Consider the following 14,459-nt stretch of genomic DNA (forward strand, 5'->3'; position numbering starts at 1 on the left):
TAGGATTATACGGAAAACAGTGGAATAGCTCTTTAGTTGTATTTGAAAGTTTAAAGCCTGTATACATGGGTTCTTGTTCTATTCTCTCTTTTTTGTTTAAAAGAAAAAAAAAGTTATGAAGGATTACTAACCATGGTCACGAACTTTCTACCCAGGAACTATAGTCAAGATGACGGGAAAGCTTGTCTTCACCACGGAATACGATGGCACAATGGCAACTATGCTTTCGACTTCAGCCATGAATTCCAGTTTCAACGATACCATCGAAGCGATCCCGACTGTCAATCCTGCTCTTAAACGAGCCACTCAGGTCATACACATTCTAATCTTGGCCTTGCTAATGGTCTCTATGGGAGCAACCATTGATGTCAAATCTTTCAAGGAGACGGTGCGTGTATATTATAATGTTCACAAGCCCGTATGACAAACAGACTCTCACACACATATCAATAATTAACAGGTTAAGCCATGACCCACTTACCACTAGATCTTATGCGATAACCTATTGAACGTGAATTAAGCATTTTACGGCTTACAGTCTCTTCCACCGGCGTAGCTTTGATCGGGGGGGGGGGGGGGGAGGGTGTGGGAGGGGGCGAGCGAGGCGGTATGGGAGGGGGTGTCTTCCTCCCACGGTGAGAACTTTTTGTATTTTTGTGTTGTAAACGGTTCAATTTGATGCATGTTTTTCCGTGTTTTATCGCCTTTAAACAGTCCCACTTGTTTAAGGTAGCAGTATATTTTGATGTAGATTACTATTGAAGAATTTGCCTATAAATGGCATCATTTAAATGAACTTCTTGTATCAATTCTTACACTGAATGTCATGAACGCGACCGAGCCCGAGCGAGCGGAGTGAGTGAGGGGGGAGGGGAGGGTGCGGGAGGGGGAGGGGGGTGTCCCCCTCCCACGGTGAGAACTTTTTGCATTTTGATGTTGCAAATAGTGCAATTTGATGCATGTTTTTGTGTGTTTTATCGACTTGAAACAGTCCCACCTACTTGTTTAAGGTAGCAGTATAATTTGATGTAGATTATTATTGAACGATTTGTCCATAAAATGGTATAATTTAAGTAAACTTCTTGTATCAATTATTACAATGAATACCATGAACGCGACCGAGCCCGAGCGAGCGGAGCGAGCGAGGGGGAGGGAGGGTATGGGAGGGGGAGGGGGGTGTCCCCCTCCTACGGTGAGAACTTTTTGCATTTTGATGTTGCAAATGGTGCAATTTGATGTATGTTTTTGTGTGTTTTATAGCCTTTAAACAGTCCCACTTGTTAGGTAGCAGTATATTTTGATGTAGATTATTATTGAAGAATTTGCCTATAAAATGGCATCATCTTGCATTAATTCTTACAATGAATGTCATGAACACGACCGAGCTCGAGCGAGCGGAGTGAGCGAGGGGGGAGGGGAGGGTGTGGGAGGGGGTGGGGGTATCCCCCCCGAAACCCCCCTCCCACGGTGAGAACTTTTTGCATTTTGATGTTGCAAATGGTGCAATTTGATGCATGCTTTTGCTTGTTTTATCGACTTGAAACAGTCCCACTTACTAAAGTTTAAGGTAGCAGTATATTTTGATGTAGATTATCATTCAACGATTTGCCCATAAAATGGTATTATTTAAGTAAACTTCTTGTTTTAATAATTATACTGAATATCATGAACGCGACCGAGCTCGACCGAGCGGAGCGAGCGAGGGGGGAGGGGAGGGTGTGGGAGGGGTGTCTACCCTCCCATGGTGAGAATTTTTTTTGTTTTGATGTTTCAAATGGTGCAATTATTTGATGCAATGTTTTTCCGTGTTTTATCGCCTTGAAACAGTCAAACTTGTTTAAGGTAGCAATACATTTTGATGTAGATTATCATTGAACAATTTGCCTATATAAAATGGTATCATTTAAATAACTTGTTGTATTAATTCATGAACGCTGTCTGTTATAAGCTATCAAACAGAAAAAGCATGCACACGAGGGCATAGATAAGGGGCATTCTTCTCCCACACGAAGGTGATTTTGCATTTTCAGACCTGAAATTTAGGTATCTGGTGCAAACTTTTGGTGCAATACTTACTAAGAATTTTTTCCAGCGCCAAATGATAATGGAAACAAATAGGACTTTACCACTGAAATTTTAAAATCACGTAATTTAGCTCTTTCCGAATGTGCATCATCTCTGTATATGTACAAAGTCTAGTGAGGTAGAGCTTAGGGGGAGAGTGTGAAAGGGGGATTCCCCCTCCCACTCGATGGAGCTTTTGCGTTTTTAGAATTGAAATAAAGCGATCTGGGCCCTGTTTTATGAAGAGTTAAAATTGATTATAAAGTTGATTTCAACTCTAAGTCTATAGCAACCTGTGTGGTAAGGACATTTAAAATCGATTTTATCTTTTGATAAAACGGGGCCCTGGAGCACACTTTTTTGTGGAAAATTCGGAAATTGTCATTCCCCAAAGTGTACTTAGTCTACAGAGGGGATCAAGCAATGGGAGGATGGCAAGATGCCTCTCCCATATTCAAGGGAGCTTTTTTTTCAGTTTTAGAACTGCAATTCAACAATCTGGCGCACAGTTTTGTTGGACTATCTGGAAATTTGTCATTCAGAGAAGTGTAACAAGTCTGTGGAAGGAGATTCTGTATTTTCTGATTGCAGTTAAACGTTTTGGTGCACACATTTTGTGGCATATTTGGAAAACTGTTTATGTTCAAGGCTCAAAGGAGCTTTTGCCTTTTTAAAGTTGAAATTGAGAAATCTCTTGTACGCATATTTGATGGAATATTTGGGAAATTATTTAAAAAAAATGATCGGGGGGTACTGAGCGAGGAAAGGGTTGATTAAAAGGGGATATTCACCTTGGACATGAGGGAACTTTGAGTTTTCGGAATATTAGTGATAAGTCTTGTGCACTCAGAATTATTCAGAATTTTTTGAAAATCTAAAAAGTGTACTAAGGCTAGGGAAAGGGGCACAGAGGGGGCACTTGCTCCCCCCCCCCATGAAATTATCGGGGGCAAAACGAATTTTTGCCCCCCATAGCCCCCTGTAACAAATAATTAATTAATTATTTTAAGACCAAAATGAACAATAAAGGCACTTTTCATGTCTAAAAGTTGTCAATTTCATAACTGAAAATCATAATACACTAATAATATACATTATTATCTATCTATACGCTAATATTTACTCATGAGTAAACCTATGCTTTCTAGCAATACAAGAATATTTTTCATTGCTCGAACAATGTGATCAAGTTTAAGCTTTTTATGAATACATTTCAGACGAATGGCAATATGAAAGTGGCTCGCTCGCTCTGCCCGTACTTAAAGTAAAATGAATAGTTTCCATAAGTTATGATCATAGTCCTTCGCTGTGATTTTTGTTTGTTTGTTTAATTCCCTAGTAATTTGATTTAAAATGCTCTATAAACGCGACTTTTATACTCTGTTTTTACAAAAAGTCCTTTTTTTTTGTAAACCCCCTCCCACCCCTGCCCCGCTCGGTCGCTTCTCTCTCTCGCCGAGGATCTCACATAAATGTACCCCCGTATGTTATAATCATAGTCCTTTGCACTATTTCTATTTTGCTATGTTTAATTCCCTAGAAATTTGCTTTTAAATGCTCTATAAAAGCGACTTTTGTACTCTGTTTTTACAAGAAGGCCCTACCGTAGGAGGGGGATAACTCCCTCCCACACGCTCCCCCAGCTCGGTCGCTTCGCTCCCTTGCCGAGGATCTCACACCTTCACATAATAATGTCCCCCCCCCCCCCCCGTATGTTATAATCATAGTCCTTCGCACTGATCTTTTTTTCTCACTATGTTTAATTCCCTAGAAATTAAATGCTCTATAAACGCGACTTTTGTACTCTGTTTTTACCAACAAAAAAAAATCCCTACCGTGGGAGGGGGATCCCCCTCCCTCCCACACCCTCCCCCCGATCGGTCGCTTCGCTCCCTCGCCGAGGATCTTGCACTGTCACATTGATGTGCCCCGGTCGAGATTTTGCCCCCCCCCCCCAAAAAAAAAACAAAAACAAAAACAAAAACAAACACAAACAGACAACAAACAAACAAACAAACAAACAAACAAGCAAAAAACAACAACAAACAAAACAGAAGTGTTCCGGCGCGCTGGTGGGAGGGGGACACCCCCTCCCAAGCACGAGAGATTTTGCATTTTTTTTTAATTGAAATTCAACGATCTGGTGCACACTTTAAGTGAAATATTGAAAAATTTATGATCTTACTTGATGAAAGGTTGAAAGGGAGACCCGCTTCATGTACATGCACCACGCAATTTTTTTTTTCCGTCTCCCAAATCCCCGGTCCAAATCTTAGGGGGGCGACCCCCTCCCCATCGCCCCCCCCCCCCCCCCCCCCCTTGGCTACGCCAGTGTTCTTCAGTGTTTCTCAAGCCTTGAGGAAAGGCAAAGAACAAAACACATGATTATAGGAGTGTATCCATAACGTATCCGGGGAATAATAGATTATTGGAGGCTCACATTCATTGACGTTGCATACAAAGTATCTCTCGACTCGACATGACATTACCGTATAGTGCACTGGGGAACAAAAATAAGTCTTGTGACTTCGACAGCTGATTAGCATCACAAGCTAATGGTTAATGCATCTTCCTTGAACAGTTGAAAAAAAACATTCCATGTTCATGAAGACATTCCTGTATAAGATGATACAAGCAGGTTGGTTTTGCCACTTCTTACAACATTCGGATGCACGTCACGAGACCGACACACATGATTCGTACAGTCCACGAGTTATACAGCCCACGAGTCATACAGCCCATGAATTCGACACTAGGAAACAAGGCCTACGAGACCGACACATTTGTGTTGTAACTCGTGGGCCGTTTTTACCTAGTGGCGAACTCATTGTCTGTAGGACCTATGACTCGTGATGGGCTGTACGAACCCGTGGGCTGGATGTCAGTCTCGTGGGATGTCCCTGTATAGGCCACGTGGTCAATGTGCATGAGAGCCAATCTCGCTGAAGATATTTCTATACACGTGGAAAACATGTAATACAGTCGTTAATAATTCGGCTGTATTAGCTTCGTTGATCGCGAAGTTTGCCCTGCACTTAACCACTTTTGCACCCCAAGCCTGTTTGATGGCCTCAATGCAAACAAGAAAAATAAACAAATGAATTTAACAGATTGATATTAGCTTGCCTGGAAGATGTCAGCAAGATGTAAATACTGGCTGTATACCAGAGCGAAGTGGTCATGTCACTCAAGGATAGTCATAAACAGCATTAGAAGACATTATCAACTTTGTATCCATGTCTGTTGATATAGCAAACTATGAACTGTCTCTATACGTTTGATAATAATGTTATGTTTTATTTTGTGGGAGAGTTTGTTGGTGGCGGAGTTGTTGTTTGTTCTAGCCGTAAGTTTGTTGCCGTTTTGATATTCCCCACAGAATACAGTGATAAAATTATTTCGTAAAATAAATAGTTTTACTGTTGTTCTTGACGTGACAGTTTCGGCGTCCAGTGGCCTTCTTCATCGGAATGACGTCCCAGTTCGTGCTTATGCCGCTCATTGCTTTCTGCCTCGGCCTGGCCCTAAAACTTGAAGCGGCCGGCGCCATCTCCCTCCTTGTGCTAGCATGCTGCCCCGGCGGAACACTTTCCAATGTGTTCACTTACTGGACAGATGGAGACGTCTGTCTTAGGTTTGCCGCATTTATTTGATTCGAATGACCCTAAGTGAGATAAAAAGTCTTTATTGGTGTTGGGACGATAAAATTATATAGAATAAGTGGATTAAGATTATGAGTGAACTAAAGATCCCAAGGTCAGGCGTACGGCCCTTCTACTTCGAATTAAAGATCGTTTTCATTTCCAAACTAAGTAAAAATAGTATATTGAATTAAAATTATCAAAGAATGGAAAAAATGAACCATATACAATAATCTTCACAGTATGTTCAGTTATTTATAGATGCATACAAGAAAATCACAAAAAAGGACTCTGATATATTTTTACATATTTCATGTTTTTGATATTTAAAAAAAAAAAGAAATTCTCTTAATCTCTCTCTTTAGATGGACATCAATCATCAGCGTAAAAAGAATTACAGATAAATGAGGCCATCAATGAAGCGAGAAGTTTGTAAATCTATAACCACCCCCTCCCACACACACACATAGTTTATCATTGGTGATTGACTCCAAGACAGACTATCAGACAAGAATTATGTAATTTCCTGCAAATTTTCTCTCCCTTTTTTCTGTTCAGTGTTTGCATGACTACAGTCTCGACCGCCGTTGCGATAGGGATGATGCCCCTTAACCTCTTCATTTACACACGTGTGTGGACGGACGACAAGGTCGTCATCCCGTACATCACTATTGTCACAACCCTCATCAGCATACTGATTCCAATCGTATTCGGGGTGTTCTTGCGCTGGTGGAAGAAGGAGTGGATGAAATGGGTGACAAGGGTGAGCCGATCCCAGTCTATACAGCAGACACACACTGATAGCCATTTATACTCTTTCAATATAACCACGTGCCTATTATTATGTACAACCGTTGATAAGTTTAAAGTTTGTCCGGCTCGCTTCGATTTTTCGATTTTCTCCTTGATGGACTTGTTAAGCGTCTCCCTCTTGTGAGCAAGGGCGTGTAAAGTACATGTACTGTTAAAAGTCCCAAAACGCAGCTATATGCAGTCACTCGACACAGGATTATCACATCAAGAAAATTACAGATAAGCTCATGTAATAATTCGATACAAAAAAAATGTGTAAGTGTACAAATCTGCTTGAATGTTGATGATAACAACTATACTTTACCAAAGAGTGTTCCCGCTCGATGAAAATGAAAACTTGTCTACTTGAAACTTTAAATGATCGATTTTATGGTTACATAAAAAGACACAGAACGGACAGAATATCGCCTTTTCCGACTTTCTCGCTACTGGTGTAGAGACTACTAATATAGCAATCGTTTACATCTGCTCTGTCGAACTTTGCCATTAACTTGATGAAAAAGATTTGCCTCAAGTGATAAATCTCAATATTCCCTGAACTTCACTATGGATCGAAAACTTAAGCAATTCTTTGTAAAGTTGGTGAATGATTTCAGGGAGCAGGCAGTGCTATATAATGCTTTCAATCGCATTTGGTTTGGTGATTCCAGCGATTTTGGTAAAGACGTACTTAAATACATTATACTAAAGTTAATGTTTGACCGAGTTATACTTTAACCCGACTTTGATGAGCATATAAATATAAGCTGTTAATAGGTATATATTTTAAGGCGAAAAAAATGCGTGTTGGTTGACCTATGTCTTCGTTGGGTCCTCAATCGTGGTATGAATAAATACCGACAATAGAGCCTTTGGCAAGAAAAATGACAACTATGCACAAAACTACATTATTTTTCAATTCTACAATTTCTAGCACTTGCAGCATTATCGAAGTTTCCCGTCTTTCTTCTTTTGGTATTTTGTGCAGATGGGCATTGTTGCCGCATTTACCTGCATAGTGATTGTCTTCGTGATCAACATTTTATTGAATCCACGTCTTTTTCACGAGGCCACCTGGGAGCTATGGATTTGTGCAGCCTTCCTGCCCTTGCTTGGCTATGCCATCGGCTACGGACTCGCAGTCGTGCTCCGACAGCCCCATAACAAGTGTCGCACCATTGCCTTCGAGACCGGCTCGCAGAATGTGTCCCTGGCACTGACGCTGACCGTCCTCACGTTCGCCGAATCGCCTCTTTTTCTTGACATGCTTTTCTATCCGTCGCTCTACAATGTGTTCATATACGTTGATTCTTTCCTTGTCATCTTGATCTACAAGTTCGGGGTGTGTCTCATAGAACGAAAAAATGGCGAGAAGTTACCCGATAGTGACATTGAAGAACACGACGACTTGTCACCACACGGAAACAACTCCCTTCACATGATGAAGACTTAAGGCAATGGCTAAAAAAAGAAAAAAAAAGAAAATTGTTTCCTGAAATCATTTGATGCACGTTTTATTAGATGTTCTTCCTCAACGTCTTGTACTCAACTTGGAAATTATACCATGGCGAAACAGTGATCCGTCAATCATAAAATGAAACTTTTTTTTTTATAGGACGGCAGTACCCTCTAAATGGTTGGTCTTGTAATATGTTTATTACGTTTGTAAGGTAACAATATGCAGAAAGGGACACAATATACCAGTAGGTAAATCCCTTTGTATATTCGTATATCTTATCGCTCCAACAAGATTGTAGTGCTGCTTTAGCGTTCATATTTTGTATTAGATCTAATTTTAAAGTGTGTCGTAACTGTTCTATTATGTCTTTTTATATTGTCCCCTGAGCCATATTTCCAAGTGAGCTTTTCGCCTTTTCACCGGAGGAATTTCCCGCAACGTCCTTGAAAATCAGGAAAATTGCTCCATTCTAAATGGTCATTCTCATAGGAGTATAGGGGACACAGCGTTGAACTCAAATGACGTCAGTTTGAGTAATACTGCGTTTACACCATGTTCCCGGCGACCACGGCAGCCCCGTTTGCCCGAAACGTAGTGGGCCGTATGTAGATGAGACATTTTCCTGTCCCCCCCCCCCCCCCCCCCACCTTCGTATTCTATTCTCGCCCTGGTGAACATAGCTATGAGACGCTGTTCTCATTACGGCGTCTCCTTCTTCTTCCGAGTAAGTGCAGTCCACCATCTGGTGTATTTTCGCACTGTTTGGCGGGTCTGGTGTGGTGTATGTACAGTGCCATATAAAACAACTATATGATAACTAAGTGCAGCTAAAAAAACAGCATTCCCCTTCTATCGGAGCTGGAGTTTCTGTACCTCCTGCCTCAAACTGTCAGCAGAGGTATATTTGATGAGGGCTTCTGGCAGAGAGTTCCAAAGCCTTATGGAGTCGGGGAAGAATGATTTCTGGTAGAGTAGGGTTCTTGCAAAGGGTACTTGAAGCTGTTGAGAGTGTCCACGGTTTGATGTTGTTACCGACAAGAGATTGATATGGGGATGTCTGTGAGTTGGTAGAGGATGCGATACATCCCCAGCATCTTGAGCTGAGCTCGGCGTTTTTGAAGAGATGGCCACTGGAGTTGGTGCAACATCGTTGTCACGCTACTTGTCCTATGATAGTCCCCTATGACGATGCGGGCATATCGACGTTGAACCATTTCCAGCCTTTGGATATTTTCCTGAGTATGGGGGTCCCAAACTGTGCTGGCATATTCCAAGACGAACTAATGCCAAGTAGCACAACATTTTGGTCTTTCGAGGACAAGGCCTGATGTTTCGTTGCGAGAATGCACTGATGCTACTTGCTTTCTTGGTGACAGCTTTTATGTGGGGAGTCTAGTTCATGTTGTTCTTGTGATGGATTCCAAGATATTTGGCTGTTTCTGCTTTTGCCAGGATCTGGCCATGGATGCTGTAGGACCACTCAACAGGTTTCCTCTTGTTTGTGATGGTGAGGACTTGACACTTGAGGGGGTTGAATTCCATAAGCCAGTCTCTCTCCCATTCTTGCAGGGCGTCCAGATCCTCTTGCAGGTGTTTTGTGTCGGCCTCTGAGTTGATTCTTCCATAAAGCATGCAGTCATTAGCGAAAAGCCTGACGGTGAAGCCAAGCGAGACATACTATCAGGCAGGTCGTAAATAAAGAGGAGAAAGAGGAACGGGCCTAACACGCTACCTTGCGGTACGCCGGATTTGACTTTGGCAGTACCTGATGTTGACCCTTCAAGGATTACTTGTTGGCTCCGGTTGTGAAGGAAGTCGGTAATCCATTGTGGGTGTTGTCACTGATGCCATAATGATGCAACTTGTGAAGGAGTCTGGCATGGGGCACCTTATCAAAGGCTTTTGAGAAGTCAAGTAGAATGACAACATGTTGTTCTTTGTCGTTAATGCCTTTGGCGAAGTCCGGGGGCCGTTTCACAAAACTTGTCATCAGTGGCAAGTTGTCATAAATGTGACAAGCTACTGAAATCCTTACATCTGATTGGCTGAGAGCAAATTTGTCACAGAAATGTGGCAGTTGTCACTGATAACAAGTTTTATGAAACGGGCCCCTGAATGGCAAAAATGAGCTGAGACTCATATGAGCGACGTTTGCGAAAGCCATGCTGGGCATCAGAGAGAATGTTGTTGTCTTCCAGATGGTCCATGATAGCAGAGTGTATTACGTGCTCGAGAATTTTACATGAGACTGAAGTTAGCGAGATAAGACGGTAGTTCTCCGCTTTGTTTCTGTCACCCTTTTTGCAAATCGGCGTGACGTCTGCCTCTTTCCAGTCATCAGGGATTTTTCCTTGATCTAGGGATGTTTGGTACAGAAGTGTAAAGACTGGTGTTAGTTGCAGAGCCAACACTTTCAGGAGTCTGGTTGGTATATTATCAGGACCTGACGCTTTGTGTGTTTCCAGTTCAGACAAAAGCTTGTAGACACCGGCAGGGTTGATGGTCATGATCTTGCTCATTGGACATGGCTTCCCAAGGTCTTTGATGTTGTTTGTGGGCTCTTCACTGGTAAAGACGGAGGCAAACTGGTGATTGAGTATGTCTGCCTTCGTTGGACTATCAGAGTAGGTGATGCCGCCCCCCCCCCCCCACCGTTTGTCTCGAAGGGGTGCGTTGAGCGGAGTATGTTCGATGGTTCGATGAACGTACCCATTCGAGACAACCGGGGGGCTAGTCTCGAATGTACGCGTAAGCTAGACTTGGAGGCCAGCCTTTTTATCACATTTGTCACAAGCTTGCCAAAACTTTGGAAGCGAAGTTAATTAGTGGTAAACATTCACAACAACAACGAAAATTGTTTAAAATCTTTGCAATTTTCATTGTAATTTTCATTCTTATTTCAAAATTTACTAGAGGAAAAGATCATTCCATGCTTAGACTCCCGAAATGTAAAACGACACATGGTACATTTTCTATATCTTTTGTCGGATCAAAGTTTTGGAGTAGTTTGCCCAAAAATATTCAAGAGGAAAGAACAAGATCTTCATTTCGAAGAAACCTAAAAAAATCACTTGTTAAATGAAGTTTAGTGATGAAAAGAATATTCAGCGTTTAGTTTAATTTACTTTTATATTACAGTTACTTTAAAAGAGTAGACCTTGCAATAAGCAGCTTAAATATACATGTAGCTATAATGGGAGAACCATTTTCGACTAGCACTTGTGCTAACTTTTGGTTCCCCCTTTAACAACATTATCTTCTGTTTTTCTATTTTTTCTCTATATCTTTTTTTTCCAGAACCTTTGTCTATGCGTATGTCTACATTACATACTTATTCATACTCTGCCTTTTCAGTAATAAATGTATCACAACGAAACTAAATCTATTATACCACATGTATTCTTATGTAAGATAAATAAAAGTGTGTAAAATATATGCTTGCATAGCTGTAAGAACCTTGTACAAAATCCTCGTATTCTCACAAAAAAAAAAATCATGTTATTGTATCTTACCCTATGGAATTTCATGTTATCATGTTATCATATTCACAGGTATGTTGTTAATAAACTCAACTCAACATATTAGATTATGACATTTGTGAACATTTTTTTTTTGCCTTTCAATGATTAAATGTGCAAAGTCGCCGTGATTTTCATTTGAGATCATTTTATAGGATTATTTTTGTAAAACAAATCTAATCAGGGTGCGTTAAATCGTGCCAAATTTGTTTGCCAATGCTTAAAGGAGACCTCCAGATGATTTTCAGATTTTTGCATTTGAACAACTATATATTAGTTATACTGAGGACAGAGTTTCAGATTTCATGATAACTGGGATGAAGAATAAGAATATTTTCAAATTTTAGAACAAATTGCAATGAACAAGGATGATGACATGGCAGAGTCACCATAAGTAGGCATGAGTTGGGGCTCAAGGAAGCAGAACAAAAGAAAAAGGCATGCATAGATTATACACAGGTGAACTCGCAAGCAAGCGGTATTGTAATGGAATTACACTGCTACATTTCTGAATATGTGAACCTCATCCTTGTTCAGTGTAATTTGTTTAAGGTTTTTCAAAGTATTGTTTCTCTGATCAAGAATCACAATAAATTCCACAAATCTATACATGGAGCTGTCGAATTATGTACTACACGATGCGAAATTATGAAAATCGTCTGGAATGTATGTCAGTAGTATATCTATGTACCCGTTCGACCCACGGTGGAGCCGGTGGAGCCGGTGGAGCTCCACCTTGACGTCATAATTGAATATGCATAAGATGGCGTCATACATGAATATGTATGATGTTATTATTTGCTGGTAGGATAAGATAGCGTTAATAAGGGGGGAAATGAGCCCATCCTTTAGATAAGATTATGAATGGTTGATGGTGTTGTGGAGCTGTCAGGGCCTGTCTTTGTGAATATGTACGAGGTTAATGATGTCGTGATAATTATGAAAGCTTGACGGTGTTGTGGAGCTGTCAGAATTTTTTCTTTTTTGTGTGTGAATATGTACGAGGTCGATGATGTCGTATGTTGATTAATTCTCGACTATGTAAATCAGCTTGCCACGAATGTGAATCTAAGCGTGGAGCCTTGCGTATGGCGAACGATGTGACATTTTTTTTTCTAAAGGAAAGTGAGTGTGGAGCCTTCAGGGCTGTGACTATAATATGTGGGTGGCTACATTTGCTTTTTTGTTTTGTTTGTTTGCTTGTTTTAGGAAGGTAAGTGTGGAGCCTTCAGGGCTGTGACGTGGAGCGCTACATTTGCTTTTGTTTTGTTTAAAGTTTGTTTTAGGAAGGTAAGTGCGGAGCCTTGAGTGCTGTGACTATAATGTGGAACGTTACATTTATTTCGTTTCTTAGAGGAAAGGATGGGAGTTCAAGCTGTGGAGCCTGATGCATATGCATGAGGCCATGATATTGCCGATGATTTACCAGTGAATATGTAAATTAACTTATCATGAATGCAAACCCATCGTTCGTGGAACTTTTACAAGCAGTGCGACTAGTGTGACGTGGAGCGCTACATTTGCTTTTTGTTTGTTTGCTTACTTGTTTATTTAGGAATTTAAGTGTGGAGCCTTATGAGTGCTGTGACCATGACGTGTGGAGCGTTACATTTATTTCGTTTCTTAGAGGAAGGATGGGAGTTCAAGCTGTGGAGCCTGATGCGTATGCATTAGGCCATAATATTGCCGATGATTTACCAGTGAATATGTAAATTAACTTATCATGAATGCAAACCCATCGTTCGTGGAGCCTTTACAAGCAGTGAGACTCGTGTGATGTGGAGCTCTACACTGCTTTCTGTTTGCTTGCTTGCTTGCTTGCTTGCTTGTTTAGGAAGGTGAGCGTGGAGCCTTGAGAGCTGTGATTGCGACATGTGGAGCGTTACATTTATGTCGTTTCTTAGAGGGAGGGTGGGAGTTCTAGTTGTGGGGCCTGATATATTGTATTTAATGTATCGAAGCAATAGTTTTGTCGATGATTTATCGTTGAATATGCAAATTAACCTACGATGAATGCAAATCCATCGTTCGTGGAGCCCTTACAAGAGCTCTATCACATGTGGAGCGCTACCTTTGTGATTGTTGTCTTTGTTTTGTAAAGGTGAGCACTATGTGGAGCCTTATGAGAATGCATGAAGCCGTATTATCACCGATGACGTATTCGTAAAAAATATGCAAATCAGCGTGCCACGAACCTGAATATTTGTTGCGTGGAGCCTTTGCAAGCGCCGTGACCATAAGATGTGGAGCGCTCCGTTGTAGTTGTGTTTATCTTGGAATGTGAGTGTGTATGAATTTTGACAAGGTGTCGGAGATGTGGAGGGCTGTTTGTTGTTGTCTTTCTTTTTAGGAAGGTGAGGGTGGAATCTTTTACAATCGCCAGGACAGGATGCGGAGCGCGACATTTGTTGTTGTTTTTGTTGTGTGTGTACTTTGTTTTTTTTTTTGTTTTTTTGTTTTTTTTTTGTTTTTTTTTTTTTTAGAAAGGGTAAGCGCTCTGCGGAGCTAAACGAATGAGCTGTAGTGACGATTTTATTCGTGAACGTGTCACTCAGTTTTCAACGAAATTGTAGCGTGGAGCCTCGTATATGAGGTATCGTGCAGCAAAATGATCTTCATTATTGCCCGTTCATATTGTAGAGTGGATAGGATACGTCGCATATATACATTTTTGAAGTTTATGAGGGGATAACGGGTCATGATGTAGCCTAAATGAATAACAATATACTCGGAAGTTTTAAATGCCTCGAATCTTTTGCGTTAGAATTAGGCAGGCTACATACACGAAGAAAGATAGAAAAAAAAATGATAATCGTGTCAACCGATTCATAGACGTACGCGGTATACATGTATAGCTATTCAAAGTAGAAACCACGTGTTTACAAACGAACCTAGTTGTTGTTTTATAATGATATAAACTACTTTGGTAAGCAAAAATTATATACAGTTTACTCTATGAACAACAGGAATGAAACTCCTCAACGC

At 40.9% G+C, this 14,459-nt stretch overlaps 1 protein-coding gene across 1 annotated transcript; it reads left to right on the plus strand.

Annotated features, from left to right (window-relative positions):
* The first annotated feature begins 238 nt into the window (after positions 1-238).
* On the plus strand, positions 239-7,950 carry LOC139708528 (ileal sodium/bile acid cotransporter-like). Its single transcript, XM_071620471.1, has 4 exons — positions 239-388; positions 5,505-5,698; positions 6,264-6,468; positions 7,486-7,950. Exons 1-4 carry the CDS (start codon positions 239-241, stop codon positions 7,948-7,950), a joined length of 1,014 nt encoding a protein of 337 aa, XP_071476572.1.
* The last annotated feature ends 6,509 nt before the right edge of the window (positions 7,951-14,459 follow it).

This window comes from Diadema antillarum, unplaced genomic scaffold (assembly GCF_040938485.1).
Source record: "Diadema antillarum isolate AM-2024a unplaced genomic scaffold, OU_Dant_1.0 seq00001347_RagTag, whole genome shotgun sequence".
Taxonomy (NCBI): domain Eukaryota; kingdom Metazoa; phylum Echinodermata; class Echinoidea; order Diadematoida; family Diadematidae; genus Diadema; species Diadema antillarum.